The sequence below is a fragment of the Mus musculus genome, chromosome 9 (genome assembly GCF_000001635.26).
Source record: "Mus musculus strain C57BL/6J chromosome 9, GRCm38.p6 C57BL/6J".
Classification (NCBI taxonomy): Eukaryota; Metazoa; Chordata; class Mammalia; order Rodentia; family Muridae; genus Mus; species Mus musculus.
In genome coordinates this window covers 99,294,538-99,318,789 of record NC_000075.6, presented here as the reverse complement: position 1 = coordinate 99,318,789, position 24,252 = coordinate 99,294,538, and the positions used below count along the sequence as shown (strand labels likewise).

The window sequence follows — 24,252 nt, the reverse complement described above, 5'->3', positions numbered from 1 at the left end:
TATGACGATGGTAAAAAGGTTTGAGGGAGGCACATGCTATGCAGCCACAATACCCAGTCTTCACACTATGACCCACAAAGGGGATTGGGGATAAATCTTGCTCCTTAGCTTGTCTGTGTTTTCAGGGTGACTATTCTGTGGCTGCTGTGAATGTATTCAGTGTTCCTTGGTGGTGTAGATGAAGGCTGTTCTCTGCTGGAGAGGTTTAGCTTTTGCTCCAGCAGAACAGAGCACCACACAACATTAGAAACCTAAATGCGTTGTTATGTTAATTTTAGTGATTTTTAAAACCCATGGCAAGTCTGAATAGGAACTGGGAACTCTTGAGGACAGGAAGGCCCATCAGATGGTATGTTTGGGGTGGACTTTTCCCTTATAAACAACCTTCTCATCTGCCACCAGTTCCTACGTGTGGAGGGACGAGAGCTGGGAAGCCCATACACTGGACCCGACGCTCTAAAGAAAGGTCCTCTGTTCATCAAGAAGGTGGCCACCAACCAGGGTTGTAAAGCCCCACCCCTAAACGAAGGCCTTGCAGATGTGACAAGCACCTCGAACCCTGCCTCTTACATCAAAGGAGCCTCCAAGAGCATTGACAATATCAGCGCAGCCACCACAGACCCTGAACCTATGCCTGAGCCCCAGGGGCCAGGCCCGGAGCCCAAAGGCAAGGACAGTGCCAGAGGGCTCTGTGAGTCCCCTGGAAAGAAGAAGAACCCAGCTACCACCTTCCTGACTGTCCCAGGTCTCCACTCTCCAGGGCCCATCAAGTCACCCAGACCCATGAGCCGCCCTGCCTTCCCATTCGCATGGCCACTCACGAGGGTGGCTCCCAGCATGTCCTCACTCAACTCCCTGGCCTCTTCCTGCTTTGACCTGACAGATGTCAGCCTCAACACTGAGTATGCATCTCTCTGCTTGATCTTGTCTAAAATAACTTGCATGAAAAGTAGATAGGAATGTGCAGACCTGCTCACGTTCAAGGGTCTCACAAAATGGGTTTACAGGAGGCAGCCTGGACTAATAGGAGGAACACAGGACGAGGGGGAGAGGTCTAATGTTGGCTTATGGCTCTGGCTACATAGACTTCAGTTGTTACGGTCCCTTCCATAGAAGCATTTCCTGGATTCTAGGTATAGAGGACTAACATGAACAGTGAGAATATGAACTTGCATGATAAGTGGCTGCCATGTATTATGTGCTTCCTGTGGGCTTAGCATGTTATCTGATCTAACTCAATCTTCTGAATAACCCTACAAGACAGAAGAGACCATTATAAAATCCCAAGTCCCAAACGACATAAGGGTCGGCCCCCTCCAGGGTCGGTGGTGCTTTCTGCTGAGAATTAGGGTAATTGCTGGGTGGAACCCTGGAGAGAATTATTGACTCGGATGAGTCTGTGTTCCTCACGTAGGGCATTCTTCGCTGACTTCAGGTGAAGGGAAGAGGGTCAGTTCTGACAGTAACAGGACCCTTTTTTCACAGAGCTGGGGATTCCAGGCAGGGACGGCTGGGTGAGATTCAGCTCACAGTGCGCTATGTGTGTCTCCGACACTGTCTCAGAGTGCTGGTCAACGGCTGCAGGTAAAGAGGTTCTGGGCTCAGGGAGGTCCTTTGGAAGGACAGGGTGACCACATAGCAGGAGTGCTTAGGACGATGGCAGAAGCATGTCCTCCTAAGTGACACTGGAGGACCCATAGGCCATGGGTGGCAAAAACCCTCCAAGGGGCGTGCTGAGTGGCCCTTCTGTGTGGGTGCTGATGGGGTCAAAAGGGCTTTGCTCAGACACCCCTGAACTACTATCTTGGGGTGTCCTTCCTTAGGAACAAAGTACTTGGCTACATCCTAGGCAGCACAAAATGTGTGTTCAAAACCACAGCTAGTATCCTGGTCCTTTAACCTTGCATTTGTCTAGAGTACAGAGGATTTTAGTCCCCAGTGGTCGATCCAGCCTCCTCCCAAATGAGTACTTTGTACATATAAGAACCAGGGACTCCTTTTCTCTACATTAGAAACTTAACACCATGCACCAGCAGTGGAGCTGACCCCTACGTCCGCATCTACCTGCTGCCAGAGAGAAGATGGGCGAGTCGGAAGAAGACCTCAGTAAAACAGAAGACCCTGGAGCCCCTATTCGATGAGACGTGAGTAGGACAGCACTTAGCAAACCCCAGCCATTTACACAGTACCTAGTCTCAAGGTGACGTGTTGGAGCTTGCTGGATATGGGGGGGAGAGGAGGACATGAGCTGAGTGACTTCATGAAGCCCCTGTATACTTTTTAGTAGGAGAAAGGGCCGCTAGGGCAACTTAACCAAAAATGTGATGAAGGCTGCTCACATTTGCTGTCCTTAGAGGATAAAATGTTTCCAGTGGTGGATAGTACATATTCTTTCTCTTGGTTCTCTGGCTTGTCTTCCCTCCCACAACATAACCAAAGTTGGCAGGTGAAAGGCATCCTTTCTATTCGTACAATGTCTTTGAGGACATACCTGATAGCCAGGCTATAAGCACATTTCTTGCTTTTGTTAAGAGTCCAGTTGAAGCAAGTCCTTTAAAAAATGTTTATGTGTATGTGTGTATTCCACATGTACAGTAGTGTCTTCCAAGTCCAGGAGAGGGTGTTGGTCCCTCCGGAGCTGCAGTTACAGATGGCCTTGAGCAGCCTGATGTGGGTGCTGGGGGCTGAGCTGCAATCCTCTGCAAGAGCAGCAGGTGCTATTGACCACAGAGCCATTGCATCCTCCTCTGCTTTGCAGCCAGGTTGGGCACATGATCTTCTTTTCCTCTTATTCTAATCAATCGTAACTACTCTAAATGGCTGAAACTGAGTCCTCTTTGGTCCATGTCTATCCTCATCAAGAAAGACTGCAAGAAAGCTAACCCAGCATCCACCGAATACCATGTCAGGCCCACCATCCTCTAGTCACAGAGTGAGTGCTGCCATGAAGGAGAACTCTGACACAGTTATACAAAGATGTTAAAATGGCTACAAGAGAACACAGGAGAGAGTTTAACAGCTGTTAGTAATCCTCTCCAAAACTTACAAGATGAAAGCCAGGGTTATCTGAAGGCACATGAACAGACCCCGCCTACATGTGACAAAGCTGGGACAGTCACCACTTTCCAAGCAGCTTCAGTACTCCATGCGTATCCTGGTTTTCCGTGGTCAGAACAGAGAGGGGTGAGGGGTTCCTCTGAGCTGTGCAGATGAGGGGAGCCTCAAAACTGTGGTCAGTGTGGAGTCGGGACACAGTGTGACACACTCTGACCAGCAGCCATCTGAGAGGCTCTTCTAAGGCAGTCTCTTGACACTGCCTAGATTTAGAGACAGCTTACCTGTGACTAAGACGCACTGAGAGCCTGGGAGCCCAGGCTAATTCTGTTGCTTTTAAAAGTTGACAGCTCTCATTTTAGTGGGAATTGGAAGAAACAAGTTATGATTTCAACAGAAGTCACTGCGTGTCAATCTCATTTTTAATGTTTTGACTTTTAAAGGTTTGAGTTTTTTGTCCCCATGGGAGAAGTGCAGAAGAGATCACTGGATGTCGCAGTGAAAAACAGCAGGCCTCTCGGCTCACACAGAAGGAAGGAGTTGGGGAAAGTGAGTAGCCCATGGTCCCCTCTGTCCTAACGCCTGACGGGTTCATTCTGGCTCTTGCTAGGAGGGACAGCCTCCTTGAAAGGATGCTTTGTTTTCATATTCTTCAGACCTAATGGAGAAATACAACTTAGTGTGTAGACATTATTTTAACAACCTTGAGAATATCCAAATTCAATATTCCATAAGTATGTGGCACCTACTCCGGTATTACCTATTTTTTTTTATAAATCGATCATTAAGTGAAGCTTGGGTTGCATTAGGCCAAGGTTTCTGTGTTACCAGAATGTTACCTAGAAGTAGAGGAACTGTAATCCCAGGCGTTGCCGAGAGAGGACCCTCCGTGACACTCGTTTAGTACCGCAGTTCTCATTTTAACGGTGACTGTCTGTGTTCATCTCTGCAATGCCTACGTCTATGAAACTGACAGCAAATATCAAAGTTAAACTATCTGTAATTCTTTTTTAAAATATTTTTATTAGGTATTTTCCTCAATTACATTTCCAATGCTATCCCAAAAGTCCCTCATACCCTCCCCCCAAACCCCCTACCCACCCACTCCCACTTTTTGGCCCAGGCATTCCCCTGTACTGGGGCATATAAAGTTTGCATGTCCAATGGGCCTCTCTTTCCACTGATGGCCGCCTAGGCCATCTTTTGATACATATGCAGCTAGAGTCAAGAGCTCCGGGGTACTGGTTAGTTCATAATATTGTTCCACCTATAGGGTTGCAGATCCCTTTAGCTCCTTGGGTAAAGATCTCTAGCTCCTCCATTGGGGGCCCTGTGATCCATCCAATAGCTGACTGTGAGCATCCACTTCTGTGTTTGCTAGGCCCCGGCATAGTCTCACAAGAGACAGCTATATCAGGGTCCTTTCAGCAAAATCTTGCTAGTGTATGCAATGGTGTCATCGTTTGGATGCTGATTATGGGATGGATCCCTGGATATGGCAGTCTCTAGATGGTCCATCCTTTTGTCTCAGCTCCAAACTTTGTCTCTGTAACTCATTCCATGGGTGTTTTGTTCCCAATTCTAAGAAGGGGCAAAGTGTCCACACTTTGGTCTTCATTCTTCTTCAGTTTCATTCGTTTTGCAAATTGTAACTTATATCTCGGGTATTCTAAGTTTCTAGGCTAATATCCACTTATCAGTGAGTACATATCATTTGAGTTCTTTTGTGATTGTGTTACCTCACTCAGGATGATGCCCTCCAGGTCCAACCATTTGCCTAGGAATTTCATAAATTCATTCTTTTTTTTTTCCATTTTTTATTAGGTATTTAGCTCATTTACATTTCCAATGCTATACCAAAAGTCCCCCATACCCACCCACCCCCACTCCCCTACCCACCCACTCCCCTTTTTTGGCCCTGGCGTTCCCCTGTACTGGGGCATATAAAGTTTGCGTGTCCAATGGGCCTCTCTTTCCAGTGATGGCCGCCTAGGCCATCTTTTGATACATATGCAGCTAGAGTCAAGAGCTCCGGGGTACTGGTTAGTTCATAATGTTGTTCCACCTATAGGGCTGCAGATCCCTTTAGCTTCTTGGGTACTTTCTCTAGCTCCTTCATTGGGGGCCATGTGATCCATCCAATAGCCGACTGTGAGCATCCACTTCTATGTTTGCTAGGCCCAGGCATACTCTGACAAGAGACAGCTATATCAGGGTCCTTTCAGCATAATCTTGCTAGTGTATGCAATGGTGTCAGCATTTGGAAGCTGATTATGGGATGGATCCCCGGATATGGCAGTCTCTACATGGTCCATCTTTTTATCTCAGCTCCAAACTTTGTCTCTGTACCTCCTTCCAGGGGTGTTTTGTTCCCACTTCTAAGGAGGGGCATAGTGTCCACACTTCAGTCTTCATTTTTCTTGAGTTTCATGTATTTAGGAAATTGTATCTTCTATCTTGGATATCCTAGGTTTTGGGCTAATATCCACTTATCAGTGAGTACATATTGTGTGAGTTCCTTTGTGAATGTGTTACCTCACTCAGGATGATGCCCTCCAGGTCCATCCATTTGGCTAGGAATTTCATAAATTCATTCTTTTTAATAGCTGAGTAGTATTCCATTGTGTAGATGTACCACATTTTCTGTATCCATTCCTCTGTTGAGGGGCATCTGGGTTCTTTCCAGCTTCTGGCTATTATAAATAAGGCTGCTATGAACATAGTGGAGCATGTGTCCTTCTTACCGGTTGGAACATCTTCTGGATATATGCCCAGGAGAGGTATTGCGGGATCCTCCGGTAGTACTATGTCCAATTTTCTGAGGAACCCCCAGACTGATTTCCAGAGTGGTTGTACAAGCTTGCAATCCCACCAACAATGGAGGAGTGTTCCTCTTTCTCCACATCCACGCCAGCATCTGCTGTCACCTGAATTTTTGATCTTAGCCATTCTGACTGGTGTGAGATGGAATCTCAGGGTTGTTTTGATTTGCATTTCTCTGATGATTAAGGATGCTGAACAGTTTTTCAGGTGCTTCTCAGCCATTCGGTATTCCTCAGGTGAGAATTCTTTGTTTAGCTCTGAATATCTGTAATTCTTAAGATATTCATGTTCCAAACAGGAACAGCTTTTATGTTGTTTTTGAGACAGGGTCTTGCTATGCAGCTTTGACTGGTCTAGAACTCAGTATGTAGACCATGCTGGCCTCAGACTTAGAACTCCATCCGCTACTGCCTCCCACGTGCTGGATATGGAATAGTTTTAAAATGCTGAGGCCATTGTCTGCACTCTGTCTGGAAAGGTTCCACAGGGACGGAAACACTGGGATGGATGGATGGATGGATGGATGGATGGATGGATGGATGGATGGGGAAGACCCCCATTCACAACTGCTAGGGGAGGGAGACTCATTCTCTCGGAGCGTGGCCATTGGTAGGCTGCCATACTCTGCACACATGAACAACACTAAGTGGATTTAGTGGGTTATTAACAGCAGAGACATGAAGTTGGCATGTGGACATACTGCAGTGCTGGCAGGGGCGGGGGGGGGGACTGGGGAAGGGGCATGACATGTGTAGATACAATTATATTTATTTGTATGGGTGTATAAAATTCTTGAAGAATAATTAAAAAAATAAAATACCCTGCCGGAAACTGAAACCTTCCCGCTCAGCCCACTTGGCCCCAGAGCTCCCACTGAACACAGCCGTGGAAAGCACTAACTGTCTGTCATCGTTTAGGTGCTGATTGACTTATCAAAGCAAGATCTGATTAAGGGCTTCTCACAGTGGTAAGTGTGCCTTGCCCTTTATCACCATCTCAGACAGCTGCCCTGCTCCCCAGAGTGCTTCGCCCTTCAGTGTCCTGCCTCAGATGGTGTTACTTCCCTGTTGCTGACTGTAGGTCTGCCTGCAGCCCTCTGTGACTGTAGCGTTCCCCCTGGCCAGCGACTCCCAGACAGTTGGCTTCCACTGTCTCCACAGAGGCATGTTGTGTTGCTTGTCTTGTCGCAGCCCCAGATCCTCATGACTAACACACTCCAAACCCGTGTCTTACAGGTATGAACTGACTGCAGATGGACAGCCCAGAAGCTGACCATGAGCTCTGAGCTCCAGTGTTAGAAAGTGTATATGTGTATTTTTGTCATTTAAATCAGAACATCCATTTGATGGAAATATACACTGTATGAACTCTTAACTACATGATACTACATGGCTAGTAGAGGAAGGTCATGTAAAAGCAGGGACTGTTTCTGTTAATTTGGATTAATTCAAATCCACAGAGAAACTGTGGTATTTGTATCTCTAATGAGGCTCCAAAACCTCAGAGGTGACTTTTCACTTTGTTCACATCAGTGCCCTGTCCCCAGCACGGGGATGTGGGGGAGGGAGCCTGTTTAGAGTAACTCCTGGGCAGTTACTGAGCACAGGAGAGCACTCTTGTGGAAATAAAAAGCATCCAAAGTCAAAGCCACCCAGAGCTAACCCTGGTTGCTTGTAAGCCTACATTTGCCCCAGGTTCTGACGTGGAGCTGCAGTGTATTTTCCTAGGGGCAACAGTGTGAAGAGTTACATGCTCTGGGAAAGCCTAGGGGACAAACCTCTGGTATGTGGCATTATTTCCATAGGAAATTTTGAGCCCAGCCCCAAACCAAGGTCTATGTCTGAACTCTAGGTTCAGGAGGCTGCAAAACAGTTAATTCCTAGGAGGAAACGGAGCCTTTATATTCTGTTAGGCAAGGGTGAGACGAAGTCCTGCTGTTCGCCCAAAGACATGTTAAGAGGAAAATATGTACATTATGTATTTAAACAAGTGCCTTTTACACATTTCAGTTTGTAAGACCAGATAGACTTCTGTTCTGTTTCTAGGGTAAGCCACCCATTCAGACAATAATCCCTGCTATGTTCCTGTTGTCTTCAATGATGCTTTTCCTTTTTATTTATTATTATTCTGTGTAGGATGTCACGTGTCACAGCACACGTGGGCATCAAACACTTTCTGTAGGTTCTGGGCAGGCTTGTGCAACAGATGACCTTTGCCCTCTGAGCCAGCCATCCCTGATGCTCTGTAAAGAATGCAACAGAGCGGTTATGGCGGCAAATGTCTTTAGTCCCAGCCCTGGGAGGCTGAGGCAGGTAGTCTCTGTGAGTTCAGGCCAGACAACACTACAATGTATGACTGAGTCTCAACAAAAATGGCAATGTTCTGCCTGGGCCTGGTCCCAGAACTTGGGAGGCTGAGGCTGGCCTGCCTTAATAACACAATAGTGTTCACTCTGACTTGTAGGTTATGTGTTATTTATTATAGACTGTAATATTCATAGTTCCAACTCCCCTATCAAGTGTGAGATGTGGTTTCTGCTACTGTATTCTTGCGCAGATGTGTGTTCATTCCGCAGCATCCTGAGGACACAGAACAGTCCAGATACTGTGCCGTCCTTTCCAATGGCCAGTCCATACTGGAATGGTCTCTTCCTGTGTAGCACCGTCCATTTTAACAATTCTCAGTGTAGGCAGGTGGATCTCTGAGTCCGAGGCCAGCCTGGTCTACAGAGGAACTTCTGGGACAGGCTACATAGAGAAACCCTGTTTCCAAAACAAAAACAAAAACAAAAAACAATTCTTAGTGTTGTAACATTAGTTTTTTAATGTTTACAAGCTCTGTACTTGGTTACATACTAAGCAACTACACTACTTTGATAAATGTTTTAGACTATATCCCAATTGAACCACAGACTACTTGATGCATAATAAAAGTTTTGTAAATATTTCTACTTGTGTGTATATTTCTATTTGTGTGTGGAGAGAGAAAGAGACTGAAGGATCCCCTTCCCTTTTTTTCTTTGTGCTAGGACCTCTCACTGGCCAGGAACTTGTCAAATAGCTAGACTGGCTGGCCAGTGAATCCTAGGCATCCAAATCTCCAGCTTCCCCAGTCTGGGGAATACAAGATGCACCATCACCATACCTACTTTTTATATTTAAGTTCTGGGACTCAAACTCAAAAGTATTTGCAAGACACATACTTTTTGACTGAGCAAACAATTCCTCAGCCTGACATTTCTATCTTAAAATCTCACAATAAAATTTGGCAGTTGACACCCACCTCACCTAATGATGACACTGTAGTTTTTCCCTGCATAGACGAGTATCATGAAAGTGGAGCCACAAAGAGAAAGGGCTGTATCACATAATTATTAGCCACCCTAGAATTGATGGTGGCAGATGGGAAAACCTGCCACTCCCCAAAACACATAAAGAATGCATATATTACCCCTCTGTTGCTGAAACACAACATCACAGCCAAAGCACCTTTCAGAATTCACTTTACCAAATGGTTCTAGAGAGTTCCACAATGACAGGGTGCAGCATGGCTGCAGGGAGCAGGTATGGTGGCAGGAACAGGAGGCTAAGAGTTCACATCTTATGCTGAAAGCACAAACCACGAATGACAAGTAGGGTGAGGCCTTAAGCTTTCAAATCTGGATCCCAGGGAAGCACTTCCTTTAACAAGGCCACCAAGTGGTGACCAAGCCTTTAAATAGCTAAGGCTATGCGGAACATTCTCATTCAAGCAATTACACCTAGTTAAACAACGAACATGGTCAATGTAAAAGTATCCCAGGTGAAGTTTCTAGTGCTGATATAAAGACAAAGCCTAGAGCAGCGTACAGGAGTTAAAGGAGGTTACAGCATGGAGACCAAATTGTTAGCATACACCTGAGGACGGGTATCACGTAAGGACAAGGACCACTTAGCAGTAGCATAGAGAACAGCAACTCTCTGCTATTGGAGTGTAGGGCCTGACAGTATACATAGTCAAGCTGGTATAATAATACACCCAAACTACAAAACTGGTCTTGAACCTGGAACCCTGCAGAGCCTTAAAGCTCACACTTATGACACGTAGGGGGGTATCAGCAAGAAGAAAAACAAGAAAATTAGGCTGACATCTTAAAAGTATTCAAGTCTTCATGGGAAAAACAAAAAACCAGAAACAAAACTTCAATATAGCCAGGCATGATAGCATACACTTTTAATCCCAGAACTTGGGAGACAGACGCTGACAGATCTCTTGAGTTTAAAGACAGACTAGTCTACAAAGCAAGTTCTGGGATAGCCAGGGCTACACAGAGAAATCTTGTCTCAAAAAGAAAAAGAAAAACAAAAATATAAAACTAGGCCTGCAGAGATGGCTCAGCAGTCAGAGCCCATGATGAGTGGCTTGCAACCACCTATCAGCTCTAGAGCAGCAGTTCTCAGCCAGTGGGTCTTGACCCCCTCTGAGGTCCAACGAGCCTCAAAGTTTCACAGGGGTCACTTAAAACTACCAGAACACAGATATTTGCATTACAATTCATAGCAAAATTATAAGTATGAAGTAGCAACAAACATAACTTTGTGGTTGGGGGTTAGCACATGAGGAACTGTAGTAAAGGGTCACAGCGTGAGGAAGTTGAGAGCCACTGCTACAGATGATCTCCATGAGCGCCTGCACGCACAGATGCACACACCTGCCCCCATGTGTACAATCAGAAATGCATCTTAAAAACACACATCTGCATGGATATATGGAATGACCTGGAGGGCCATGGCTGTGGTAGCAGAGCCTGAGAGCATGAGCTCTCAACACGAGGAAGGTCAGTTACTTGTACCTTAAGCTGCAGATCGCAGCTCTGAAGTAGGATTGATTCGGGCTTTGACAACAGAGGACGATGGAGGGCTACTGCGAGGAGAAAGATGACAGCTTTTCTTCTGATGAGCAGTCTCTTTAGCCGAATGGTTTAAGGGCAGTTCATAGTAACTTACACTCTCAGGCTCTGCCAGCACAGCCCTGGCCGTCTGTGTTAGCAACAGTCCACCATCTTAAGTTGCTCAGCTAAGTGGACTGAGGATTCCTGTGCCAGCACCTGAGGTCCGATTCAGCACAGCACAGGTGCTTAGCTATGTTTCTAAGCTCATTTCTTGCCTGCTGCCCCTTAGCTCTTGGAGGTAGTATACATTTTCTCAAGTTACAGCAAGGACCTGTGAGAGTCTTCTTCGCCACTTCCCTTTTAGTGGTCAACCACCTTTTATTAGTTAGAAATTCTTATATTAATCTTTCAAGAAACAGTGTGGCTTCTGCCTACTGGGTGAGAAAGTATATATACAGAATTTTATGACGATCAGCAAAATCAACAAAAAAAGACAACTGAAGTATGAAACTTTCAAGTCAGTAGTGGAGAAGACATTATAAAGAAAAATGAACCATTTCCCAATGAGGAGATAGGAGTATAAAGAAAAACAATACAAAATACAAAGAGGATGGTCAAAAGACCTCATTCATAACACAATAAAGCATATTGAAAAATCTAGAATAGCAACTAATAGTTTGAAATAAAGCACAGCAATGTACATTGCTTCAAAGAGGACCACTTAAAAGACAATACGATGAAAAGGATATACCCAAGAACACATTCAACTCAGTTTATATGAATGGTAGCAAACATGGTAAGAAGAGACTGCTTCTACTCAACCCCACATCGCAGCCCATGTTGTGGGGCAAAAAAGAAGCAAGAGTGTCTAAAACCAACCACTTTTATAGTTAATGTTCCTACCTCAAAAATCACTGACAATTCTCCATTCACATCGTTAGCCAAATAATCAGTATTGCCCAAGCTGCACAGTATGTAGTAGTCACGTGATATCACACAGCACCTTCCCCTTAAAACTGGACACTTTCATTTTGAATATATTTTCTAGACGATATATATATCGTCTAGAAAACTTGTACACAAATGCAGAGGATGTCATACATGCAAATCTAAAATAATCTAAAGGTAAGGCATGTGAATTGACCAGAATGCTTTTTAGCAAGACTGCTGAGTAGAAGTAGATTTTAAAATCAATTGTAGCTCTGAGCAATTAGGAAATGAAATCAGAATTGCAAAGGTAATTTCTAAGTGAAGGCAGGCAGAGCCAAGGGATCTGCTTACATTCCCCCTGGCCTCAGGCTCAAGGACAGGACACGTTAGGGTTAACCAAATCTATTCAACATCCAAACTTATATCAGTGACATAAAAGCTACAAAAAGAAGAGTTTCTACTGCTGTGATGAAACACCATGGCCAAAAGCCAGCTGAGGGGAAAAGGGTTTATTCGGCTTCCACTTCCATACTGCTGATCATCACTGAAGAAAGTCAGGACAGGAACTCAAAAGGGGCAGGGACCTGGAGGCTGCCGCTTACTGGTTTGCTCCCAGGACCACCAGTCGGTGGATGGCAACGCCCACAATGAGCTGGGCCCTCCCGCACTGACCACTAATTGAGAAAATGCCTTACAGCTAGATCTCAAGGAGGCATTTCCTCACCTGAGGCTCCTTCCTCTCTGTTGACTCTACTTGGGTCAAGTTGACACAGAACCACCCAGTACAAACACCCTTCTAGAAATAGGCACATTAGGGCTTTCATTTCAGGACTAATGGGACTTGCTGCCTCAAATGGCACTCTGGTCGTAAGTACATACAGACCACACAGGACCAAGTCATGGCCTCCAAGCAGTCCAAGATTCACAGAGGTGAGAATGCAGTTCAGAGAGAGGCATGATCAGCAGAAGAGTCAGGAGTAGACCGGAATCTCTTAAGAGAATGACGCTGAGTACCAGGAGGATGGGAACACTTTTTTTTTTTTTAATTTCCACTCCATCTGTTTATTGCTGCCGTGGAACCCTGAAAGCCTTCCTTCTGAGAAGCTCTTCCAGCTATGTTTGCCCTCATGTTGCTCAAGCCCGTGGGAAGATGAAGAGCTGGAGGTACTTCTGGAACTCCCATGATTGTATTTTCACGTCTAGTAGAAACGGCTTCAGAGAACAGAGTTGCCACTTTCCATCCAAGGATACACAGGAGTAAAGACATGGACATCTTAGGTTCTGGCTTGACCCCAGCTAGGCTGAAAACCAAATCAGGCGGCTAAGGGCAGAGGCCTTGGGATGTGGGAAACACGAGGAACTGTGTCAACATGGACAGAGAGGTGTCAGGTGATCACATTAGGTACGTGCGTATGCATGGCGCTGGAAGGCTTTTTCTGACTGTCAGTAAGGGTCTAGGACATGGCACCTGAGCAGCTGGACCTACATGATATTCCAGCTTCTGAACAATAACTTACTACGGGGCAAGGCTACTCACCCATTTTCTTAGGCAGTGGGTACTTTTCTGCTCCTGCCTCTGATTCTCTTTTTGGGGTTGTCTATAGTTCAGTTGGTGGTTTCTGGTGGGATGGATTGACTAGTTAGGCTGGACTCTTAAGCCCTGCAACATTGCTTAACTCTGCAGAGAGACAGCGAGCTATGAGTTCAGTGTGGTTGGCTGAAGTTGCTTTGGATCAAGTAGAAGACTGATCAGCAGGGTGATGCACATATAAGCTAGGGGTGCTCTTGCTAGCCCACTAGAAGACTAAATGGTTTCATTCTTGATCATGGCTGGGGTTCCTGAGGATGAACGCTCTTCCTGTGCTGGGGACTGAAGCTATCGCACCAAACACCAAACTAAAGGAGGCCTATCGGCAGCTGGCAGTGACAAGTGATGGTAAAACTCATCCTGGACCTCGGAGCTTCTAAGGGTTTTGTGGGCAGCTTAGGGACACTGACAGCTGCCTAAAAGGCAGAAAGTCTATGAGATGAAATGAATGGTAGAGAATGTGCTGGAATGGTCAGTGAATGAATCGAGGTGTAAGAGGAACTCAAGGCGGCCGTGACTTCTGTGATACATAGCTGGTATCAAGGAAAGCTTTGGAGGTTTGAAACGCACCAGGCACTTAAGAGTGCTGGACACTGTGCTAAGCCTAATAGACTGTACCCTAATGGGGCAGGGGACTCGGAGGTAGTAAACCATGTTAGGCCTCAAGATCACCTACTGTGTACTGATGGTGGGAAGGTCTATGACATCAGAGTGGGATAGATGACAGCATGAGAATCTCCCAGGATACCCAGAGTTCCATATTACATCACATTTGGTCCTGGGTTACTGGGGACCAGTGATCCAAAGAGAGCCATCCCAGATGTCTCTCCTGCTGATCTTCAGGATTTCTTGAGCCCCATTCTTCAATTAGCCCCTGGCCAGATGTCCACTGGGAACTTCTGTGCTGTCCTTCAGCCTGGCTCTGGGGTCACTGCAGCCTCCAAGGCCAACACAGTACACGAAAGAAGCCAGATCATCACTGTGGAAGTGTGAGGAGGCCCTTCTCCATGGCCGGCATCCCTGCTCGCTCTTCTCAGAAGAGGGCCGGGGTGAGTCAACAGGGCTGGGTCACACAGTACAGTACTTGATTTGTCTCAACTATTTTTTCAAGGGAATTTAAAAACGTAAACCATTCACTCACTACTCACAGGAAGCTCCCCAGCCACTCCCTCCCTCTCAGCACTCAGAAACAGAATCTTGTTTTCTGATGACAAGAAAGAGGAGGAGGCTGGTTAGTCTGAAAGGCATAGGGCCTGGGCCTAGGATAAACAGCAAGTTCCCTTATGGCAAAGGCACTAGGTGTTTCTCTGAGTATGTACGCCTTTGTCTTACCATTGGCTTTTAAAGCAAACAGCATATATACCTCTCCTTTAAAACTGCATGTATCTCATTGATTCATCCAGTTCAGGGGGTTCCCCTCTTCACACTGACAAGAACAAGCAGACAGAATGAGCAAGCATGCAGTCCTGATCGTGGAGCTGTGTAGAGCAGACACTGGTTTGCTTTCTATGTACACAGACGCAATTGCCTCTGAGGTCTAGCAGTTTTGGTTTGGGATACATATGCTAGAAGCCTTGCACACCTGTATGGGATATATGCCGACAGCAGCACAGTTTACCACAGCCACAATCTGGAAAACACAGCAAGGGGACAACACTCCACGGCAATGACGACAAATGGCCTAGACTGAGCATACACGGATGTATAGCTCAACCACAACACTGAACGAAAGGGAGACTGCAATTATATTTTTTTATAAAACAGGCAAATATATTGGTTCAGGCATGCTCATGAAATCAGAGGAAGTGACTGACATAAAAGGATGCTAGTGACCTCTGGGAGCTTAGGAGTATGAGACAGCCACACCTGGGCTGGAGTACAGCTTGGTTGTTACATGGGTGTGTACTTTATAACCATTTAATTACACCTGGTATTTATAATTTACACACACTTTACAAGTTAGTACAATAAAATAAATAGTTGCTATTAAGATAAAATCAGGCAGCAAGATGGCTCAGTTGGTTAATGGCTGAGTTCAGTCCCCAGAACCCACACAGGGGATGGAGAGAACTGACTACAGCGAGTTGTGGCACATGTGTGTGCACACACACATATACATAACACAAACTTAAAAGTAATTTAAAAATGAAAAAAGCTGCCGGGCATGGTGGTGCACACCTTTAATCCCAGCACTCGGAGGCAGAGGCAGGCGGATTTCTGAGTTCAAGGCCAGCCTGGTCTACAAAGTGAGTTCCAGGACAGCCAGGGCTACACAGAGAAACCCTGTCTCGAAAAAACCAAAAAAGAAAAAAAAATGAACAAAACCAGGAAGGGTAGTGCATGCCTTTAATCCCAGCTCTCAAGAGACAGCTGCAGGTGGATCTCTATGAGTTGTAAACAGTCAGGGCTACATAGTAATGTCCTGCCTCAAACAAAACTGTAATAATAATAATGATGATGATGATAATAATAATAATAATATAATGAAAAACAAAATTACATTCAAGACAGTGAACATGAGTAGCAATAAAGAAGGATATTAAGATAATACATAAATTAGATTTATATGTGCTTAGAAAATAGGCTCAAAATAAATAGAATAAAATTCAGCAAACTTATATAGATTTTAGTATCTCCTGGAAACTGACAAATCAAGTAGACAAAAAATAGCAGGAATATAGGTATCAACAACACAATAGCAAAATGTACCAAGTTTTAAAATATATGAAATATATTAAAATTAATTTAAAATCATAAAGTCTGAACAAATCTAAAGTCTCCAGAGCAAAATAGCATATTCTGTTGCTGTGATAAAACCCATAACCAAGGCAACCTATAGAGAAAGTTTATTTGGGCTTACAGTTCCAGCAGAGTCCTCACGGTGGAGAAGCCCAGCAGCAAGCAGCAGGCATGGAGGCAGAAAGCAGGCTGTTGTGAGCTCATATCATAAAACACAAACACAAGCAGAGAGAATGATTATAAATACTCCAAGCCTGCTAGTGATGTACTTCCTGCAGTAAGGTTCTACCTCCCAAAGGCTCCATAGCCTCCCCAGCTACACCAATGTGGGCAGGGGTGGAGAGTGTCAAGTGTTCAAATAGCTAAGCCTATGGCAGACATTCTCAATTCAAACCACACAGCACTGCAAACATAGATATGCACCAGAACTTGTTAAATTTTACACTTCATGCATATTTTTATATTAATTATACATCAAAAAATTTTTTCAAAGGTGTTTTCAAATGCTTAGATTTACATAGTTCTATACATAAGTCAGAAACTGCAGGACTTTTATAGTTTTAAACAACTAAAATTAGATAAAAGTAGACATATCACGTCTTCTATCAGCAAGAGTCTAAAAACTAGCTGGGCAGTGGTGGTGCACGCCTTTAATCCCAGCACTTGGGAGGCAGAGGCAGGCGGATTTCTGAGTTCGAGGCCAGCCTGGCCTACAAAGTGAGTTCCAGGACAGCCAGGGCTATACGGAGAAACCCTGTCTCGAAAAACAAAAACAAACAAACAAACAGAGTCTAAAAACGATTTCTATCAGTGTGACAGTCTTGAATCGCCCTTGAGGCATTTCTAAAACACTCTTGTCCTCTGGAAAAGGATTTGAAATCTGTCTTAAACTAAGAGTTAGCTATGAGATTAAAACTTACTGCTAAAATTTAGGTTAATAAAATCTCTAAGAGATCTTATTATGTGAGTACAGGTGCCTATAGAGGCCTGAGGTAGGAGGCACTGGATCTCCTTAGAGCTGGAGGTACAGGCAGTTGAGAGTCACCCAACATGGGAACTCACATAGACACTGAAGTAGGACGCTCTGCAAGAATGAACATTCTTAACTGCTGAGCCTTCTCTCTAACCCCTATTATAATCTTTTAGTTGCATTTCTTTTTTTCTCAAATATTGTTAAGGCCAGATGTGGGGGCATACGCCTCTAATATTATCACTTGAGGGTGGTGCAGAGTTCAAAGTTAGCTTTGGCAATAGTGAGTTCAAAAGCCAACCTGGAATATGGGACAACCCATCTTAAACACGTGCATGTACACACACACACACACACACACACACACACACACACACTGCACATTGTCAAGACTTCCAACCTTTGGGCCAGTGAGCTACTCAGTGGTTATGAGTGCCCAGTGCTCTTGCAGAGAACCAGAGTTCAGTTCAGTTCAGTACCCACATTGGGTCGGTCACAGCTGCAGGTAACTCCAGCTCCGGGAATCCAGCACCCTTTTCTGGACTCCATGGGTACCTGCAATCACACATGATGTGCATGCACAGACACACACACACACACTTAAAATTAATAAAATTAAACCATATCCAAAGTTTTAGAAAGACTTCCAATCCTCACAAAATTTTCTTGAGAGTAATTCAATCAATTCAGAATAAATAACCAAATGTTTTTTAAAACAACTTCATCAAAACATTCTACAGGTTATGGGTTAGTTATAGCAGTTTCTCAATCTATGGGTCACAACCCCTTTGGGGGCTTGAATGACCCTTTCACAGGGGTCACCTAAGATTATCAGAAACACAAATATTTACATTACAATTCATAAGAGTAGCAAGATTACAGTTGTGAAATAGCAATGAAAACAATTTCATGGTTGGGTTCACCACAGCATGAGGAAGTGAACTAAAGGGTCACAGCGTTAGGAAGGTCGAAAACCACTGGGTTACTATTTAGAAATTTAACTACAGGGTGACAAAGCAAAGGACTATAAAGTAAGAAGGAACCTAAGATATTATTTTATGTTGTCCAAGTCACAACTCCTAGGAGTCTGAATCCCTGTTCACTGGCACTCGCCATACCACTATGCTGGCCTCCTGGAAATACTTAAAATAATCTATATATCAACCAGTAAGAGTGGCATTTTAAAAAGAAGCATATGGGGTAGCCTAAAGTAGCTTGTAGTCATGGGTGTGATGCAGGACACTGCCCCCGCCATCAGACTGAATACTGAGACTAGAGATCCAGTAGACAGCAGTAAGAACAGGCCTCTTCAGTGACGTGCAGGGAGGATAACGCCCAAGGGAGTCAGCCTAGGGGGAGAAGACGACTCTTTATTGTTAGCCATACAAATAAGTCACTAGGGACACTTACGTTTGGAAACTCTTTACGAAAACTTTATTTGTGATCTTATTTCTTTATAAAAGTACATTACATAGTATTGCAAATAAAGACACAGAAACACTTCTACCTAATCATCTATTTCACTCCATGACTAACTTCCTATCTTAATACAAAGACAAAACCTTTCCTTCTTGCTTTGACAGGGCAATAGCTGTAAGTTTTCTTATAGAATATGCCCACTAATCCTTGCCTGGAGAACAGAGGCTTCCTATCCGTTGGGCTTAGAAAGCAACTGGCATTCTTTTTTCTCTGACCAAAGGGTCATTAAACCTTGAAGTTAACTGCGACTTTCTGTACTTTGCAATGTCTCTTTTGTTACCCACAATCTCTTCCTTACATTTTACAGCACTCAAGCATTGCTTAGGAAACGATTAAGGAATCTAAAGTTAACTCACTATTTTAATAACTTAACAGCTACATTTTATTAAATAATCAAAAATAAAAATTATATGGGTTGAGCAGACCCGGGGTGAGAGGATGAATTCTGAGAGCTGATTGTGTACAGCCTTGTCTCAGGATCAGACCTTTACAAATGCTTAGAATGTTACGAATGCAGTTTACACAGTGAAGTTGACCTGGTTTGTTTTCAGTATGAAAGGATCTTTAATTTCTTTACTGCAGGTACGATGGCATCCAGGTCATCAATCTCTGTAACAGGAAAAGGAGGAATTAGAAAGGGAGCGATGTTTCCAGTGCAAAGCTCAGAGATGTGAGACGCTCTCCGCAGAAGCCGCCTTCACACACAAGGGCAGCAGTAGCTGCGTGCTCAGTTGTGCACAGGGTTCTCTCCCAGGTTGGCTGCAGACTACCACTGCCTCCCACAGGGGATTCACAGGGAATCTGCAGCGCCCCCATTGACTGGCATTAATCTTACCAGACACAGGCTTAGTAACACATCCAGTTGGCTGTGTTTATGATGCCTTTGTCTCTCTTTAAATCTCTGTACAGCTACATGGGCAAGCCAACATGAGTCCCATTAGACATTGAAGACATGCATCTCTTTTGCAGGTCTCACAGACAGTGCTCCTTCCTGATTCTTCTAGTCTCAGAGTGTTCTCAGCCTTCTTTGGGGAGATTTGTCCAGTAAGAGGTGTGGGACACCTTAGAACAAGCCTCAGGGACACAGCCTATCCTGTATGAACTTCCGGACACAGCAGTTCCGGTTCTTTCGGAGATTGATTTTTCTCCTAAGGTATCAGACTTCAGTGACCCTGAGCCAGAATTCACTCTCTAAAGCTCTTGTTCTCAGAGGAAGCAAGTACTTTCCCTTAGCCAGACACCATCCCTTGGAAGGTTCCAAGCAGCAGGCTCTACATTTTTCTAGCTTATTTTGCTTGGTCATGTTTTAATAAACAATGATAGAACCCAGAGTCTCACAAAATAATGCCATTTCTCAAGATAGTCCCAGAGGGCTGAAGAGATGACTCAGCAGTTAGAAGCACCTGCTGCTCTTATAAGAGGACCTGGGGCCAGTTCCCAGCACCAACAGTAGCTAACTGACTATAACTCTAGTTTCAGAGTATCAGACCATCTCTTCTGGCCTCCATACATACATGCAGGCAAATATCTATACACATATAAAAATATTTAAAAAGAAAAGAAAAAGATAGTTTTTATTTCTTTATAGGCTGTTTTTCTATTCTGTAAATTAATCCTAACCAAGTCTTCCTGCAAAGTAGTTATTACTTTCCAAACACCTAGAGTAAGACATGAACCTAATTTCTAAGGAATACCCCTTCAAATCCACCAACACCTTCCAAGAAAGAGTCAGCCACCATCAACAGACATCTCACCTAAGATTTCAAGAAGATCATTAGCAAAAGCTTGAAACGCTGGGAAAAATTCCTCATGCTCTTCCAATTTCTTGATAATACTGTTTAAAACATACACAGTTTACAAAAAAGCACCACCTTTAGAACATCTGCTAGAAATAGGCTTCTTTACCCAATATTCAACTGAACAGAAGGTACCAGTGGTCAGTAAAACAATGGAAGGAGCGGAGAGGCCTGAGAGACGGTATGAAAAACTCAACTGCCAGATTATATAAGGGTTCTTACTGGAAAATATGCAGAATATATAGATGATACATGTGTGTGTGTTTATATATACATATATGTCTTATATGTTTATATATATGCATATATGTATATGCATATACATATATGCATATACATATATGCATATATATAAACACAATACATACACACACATACACACACAAACACATTCTCATAATGTACTTTTTAAAACATCAGGTTTTTACATTGGTGGTACATAGTCTTTTAAAAATCCTTAATATTTATCTTCTAAACAAAAAAATATGACTAGTAATTATTAGTTTTGGTAGTGTCCTAGAAATAAATTATATGTTATAATCCAACTCAAGAATTGGTTATAAAGATTTTAATTTCTCCATATACAACTTTCCCCAAGGGTGAGTTCTGCTAAACTTCCCAACATCCCTTTGTGAGCTTACAGCCCCAACAGTTTTTATCTTGAGTACATGTGACACATCTTTGGTGGCAGCACTCTGGAGGCAGAGGCAGGCAGCTCTTTTTTGGTTCAGGGCCACCCTGATCTACACAGAGTTCAAGGACCCCTGGGCCCTGTCACTGCCAACACGGACAGTCAGGGGCTGGGAGAGCTTGGAGCTTTTACTCTAGATGCATTTCTAACAAATACCTTTGTAGATCCTCAGGTCCTAACACTTGTTTAACCTGCTCACTCACATCCTTGTTAATTATCTCACACAGTTTACCAACTGTGCTGACCACCACACACAATGATGATGAACTGTCTGCAAAAGAGAAAAGAAAGCATAAGATATTTTTAAAGAATTTCCAAAATCATTACACTCACCCTGGTTCAGTTGTACTCACTTTATTTTTGTGGCAGAGGGATTAAGATTTCTATTAGTTTGCCCTCTACCACCCTTTGCCATTTCTTTAAGGCACACTATCTCCTTGAGCCTGGAGTCCACATTTTCTTGGCTAGGCTCAATAATAGTGTTTCCATTCTCCACAGAGCGAGGTAACAGACACTTGTGAGCTATCCAGCTTGGGATGCTACTTTTGGTACTCAGGACTGCAGAGAGTGTGTTCTTACCCGCTGAGCCATCTCCCAGCCCAGGGAGGGTTTGTTTTAAGCAGCGTCTCATGATTCCTAGGCTGGCCTACCAGTTATGTATCAAAAAATGATCCTGAACTGAACTTTAATAAAAGGATTTATTTGCAAGTGTGTATGAGTGTGCACATGTATACATGTGCGCACAAATGTGTTTGCACACATGGAAACCAGAAAAGAGTGCTGGAGTCCTTGGAGCTGGAGTTATGGAGATTTAGCATGTCTGCACTGTTATATGGGTGCTGGGACATGAACTCCAGTCCTTACAAGTTCCCAGCAAGGCCTCATAACCAGTGAGGCAGCTCTTACAGCCCGTGACCTTGAACTTCTAATCCTCCTGCCTCCATCTCCTGAGGATGTTCATCACCTTGGATTCTATATGTGCACCACCACACCCTGTTTATTCAGTACTGAGAATCAAACCTAGAGTTCATGCATGCTAGGCAAGCATCTTCCAACTAAGCTACATCCCTCCCGCTGGTTTTGTTTTTTGGTGTTGTGTATGTCTTTGTGTGTAATTAATAGGAGTTCTGGTGGTACCCACAAGCAATCTGAGTACTTGGAAGGTGAAAGACAAAGACCAGGAGTTGAAGGCCAGCTTTGGCTACAGTGAGAACAAGGCAACATTGTCACCAAACCAAACCCAACAAACCCAACCCAACCCCAACCCCAATCCCCCCAAAACAACCAAATCCCAGGATAACCCTAAACCCTAAACAACCCCAAACCCAAACCAAGCCCCAAACTTCTTTTTAATTTATTCAGAATAATTCTAGAATCGATTCCCCAAATGACAAAGGGTCATCACCTAATTCTAAGAGCTCCTGAAGGTTCCTTACAGCGTTGTTCATTTCTCCAAGCCTGGTGTACACTTCATTCATCCGGGGAAAGACTCCATTTAAAGACTGCACATCAAATAGCTTTTGGAAGTGAGAAACGATAGCTTGCAAAGTTTGAGAGTTCGGCGTGCTGCTGGTCTATAGAAAGAAGGCGAAAGGGTAGTTTACAATTTGAAATAATATTAAATAGTTGACATAAGCCTTTAAAATGAGAACAATTATATAAGTATCAAACGTTACCTCTTTCTGGTTTTCAACTTCTTCCAACATGGTATCCACCATAAACAACAGATCTCCGACTTTGACACCTTCCTTTTCATCCAGTTTCTTTAAGCTATGCCAAGGCACCAGTTCTGCAGACAGTATTTTCAAGGACTTATACAAATCCTTAACAAAAGAAACTACATGGCATTACTGGTTATAGAATAGTTTATATAGTAACACTAATAGCACAGTAATCATGGGGGCCTAAAAACACATAGCTATATAATAACCACCATTAGTATTTTTTTAATACCATTGCCAATTTAAAACAAGTCTGGATGTTCTAAGTAATAATGTTATTTAAGTAGTTATATTGTTTTTTAAAATTATTTTATCAGTGTTGGAGATAGCCCAGGCTTTCCATCACATATACACAGCAAATATTTTACCATGGAGCCATATTTCTAGTCTACATTTTAAATATTTTTGTAGCAATTTTGGAATGAGATTTACATACCAAAATATTAACCTTTACTAAGTACACAGTTTGATGGTTTTCATCTTTTCACAGTGGTACAAAACAGATCACTGTATAAGCTCAGAACTCATCTGTCTTCTCAGAAGAACTCCCACACCCAGAGCTGGAGACATACTTAGCCGTCAGAGCACTTGTCTTACAAGAAGAGCCAGGTTCAGTTCCTGACACCCACATGATGCTTCGCAGCCATTCATCCCTAGTTCCAGAGGATCTAAAGCCCTCTTCTGACCTTCTCAAGAACCAGGCTATCATATGGTGCACAAGCATACATACACCAAGGCAAAAATGTCCATACATATAAGAAATTTAAAGAATAAAGATTAAAAAAGAAATTCCCCCACCCACTCACAGTCCTTTCCACTCTCCTCCAGCCTCTGTAACTACTAATCCTCTCCGGATGCTATGAATTTGCCTATTCCTGGCATTTTGTATAAATGAAATAATAAAAGTGGCCATGTATGACTGACTGACTTTTGAGAATCCTCTGCATTTATTATTGATTACAATTTAAATTAGTACAGGCATTATATGAAACAGTATAAAGAGCTTCCTCCAAAAACTAAAAATAAAGCTACCACATAGCCTAACAATCCCACAGCCATGTGTACACATCCAAATGAGATGAAACGATATCAAAGATGCTAGCTTGTACACGCTCATTGAAGCACTACTAAGAATTGCCAAGATATGGGCTCAGTGTTGGTATCCAATGATAGATGAATGGCTATGGCTGAAAAATATGTATGTGTGCATAAATACATGCATACTCATATAGCAGGATATCAGCCACAAACATAATGGCATTTGTCATTTACTACAACATGGATAGAACTAGACGACATTATGTTAAGTGAAATAAAACACACAAATACACAAATACTCATGGTAAATGTTTTAAACGTTAATCTTATAGTAGTTACCAAAGCCTGAGTAGGGTGTGAGTCAGAAGGAATGGAGACAGGATAGTCAACAGACACAGAGGTGCAGCTGGATAAGAGAAATAATTTGCATTGTTCTATACCACACTAGGGTAACTAAGGCTCACAAAAATTAACTCTTTTAAAATGTCTGAGAATTCTGATGTTCTCAACACAGATCCCTACTCACTGTATTAGAATGTCAACCTGTCCCTGA

General features: G+C 43.5%; 2 protein-coding genes, 1 long non-coding RNA gene and 1 pseudogene across 23 annotated transcripts in view; 3 read left to right on the top strand and 1 right to left on the bottom strand.

Annotated features, from left to right (window-relative positions):
• The window catches only part of Esyt3 (extended synaptotagmin-like protein 3), a 50,197-nt gene extending 41,370 nt beyond the window's left edge, over window positions 1-8,827 (top strand). For 2 of the 3 annotated variants that reach the window (XM_006511221.4, XM_011242752.2), the window contains 6 exons: window positions 403-902; window positions 1,486-1,584; window positions 2,013-2,144; window positions 3,498-3,603; window positions 6,795-6,844; window positions 7,113-8,827. In XM_006511221.4, coding sequence (XP_006511284.1) covers window positions 403-902; window positions 1,486-1,584; window positions 2,013-2,144; window positions 3,498-3,603; window positions 6,795-6,844; window positions 7,113-7,149 — 924 coding nt within the window. In that variant the 3' untranslated portion in view covers window positions 7,150-8,827. The remainder of the gene's footprint in view (window positions 1-402; window positions 903-1,485; window positions 1,585-2,012; window positions 2,145-3,497; window positions 3,604-6,794; window positions 6,845-7,112) is intronic. The other variant, NM_177775.3, reaches the window with a different exon arrangement.
• Cep70 (centrosomal protein 70) overlaps window positions 1-24,252 on the bottom strand; it is a 142,296-nt gene that overhangs the window by 7,090 nt on the left and 110,954 nt on the right. For 12 of the 19 annotated variants that reach the window (XM_017313546.2, XM_030244539.1, XM_030244541.1 and 9 more), the window contains 5 exons: window positions 22,617-22,763; window positions 22,346-22,514; window positions 21,097-21,211; window positions 20,208-20,287; window positions 18,386-19,062 (listed from right to left, as the gene is read on the bottom strand). In XM_017313546.2, coding sequence (XP_017169035.1) covers window positions 19,001-19,062; window positions 20,208-20,287; window positions 21,097-21,211; window positions 22,346-22,514; window positions 22,617-22,763 — 573 coding nt within the window. In that variant the 3' untranslated portion in view covers window positions 18,386-19,000. Of the gene's footprint in view, window positions 1-8,334; window positions 17,530-17,897; window positions 18,324-18,385; window positions 19,063-20,207; window positions 21,212-22,345; window positions 22,515-22,616; window positions 22,778-24,252 lie in introns of those variants that run through there. The other 7 variants (XR_003947989.1, XR_003947988.1, XR_003947990.1 and 4 more) reach the window with 7 other exon arrangements.
• On the top strand, window positions 12,511-14,269 carry LOC100417984 (DnaJ heat shock protein family (Hsp40) member C14 pseudogene; annotated as a pseudogene).
• 4930422M22Rik (RIKEN cDNA 4930422M22 gene) lies at window positions 14,061-19,783 on the top strand. The gene is made up of 2 exons (NR_151500.1): window positions 14,061-14,314; window positions 19,036-19,783. It is a non-coding gene; the product is annotated as an RIKEN cDNA 4930422M22 gene (long non-coding RNA).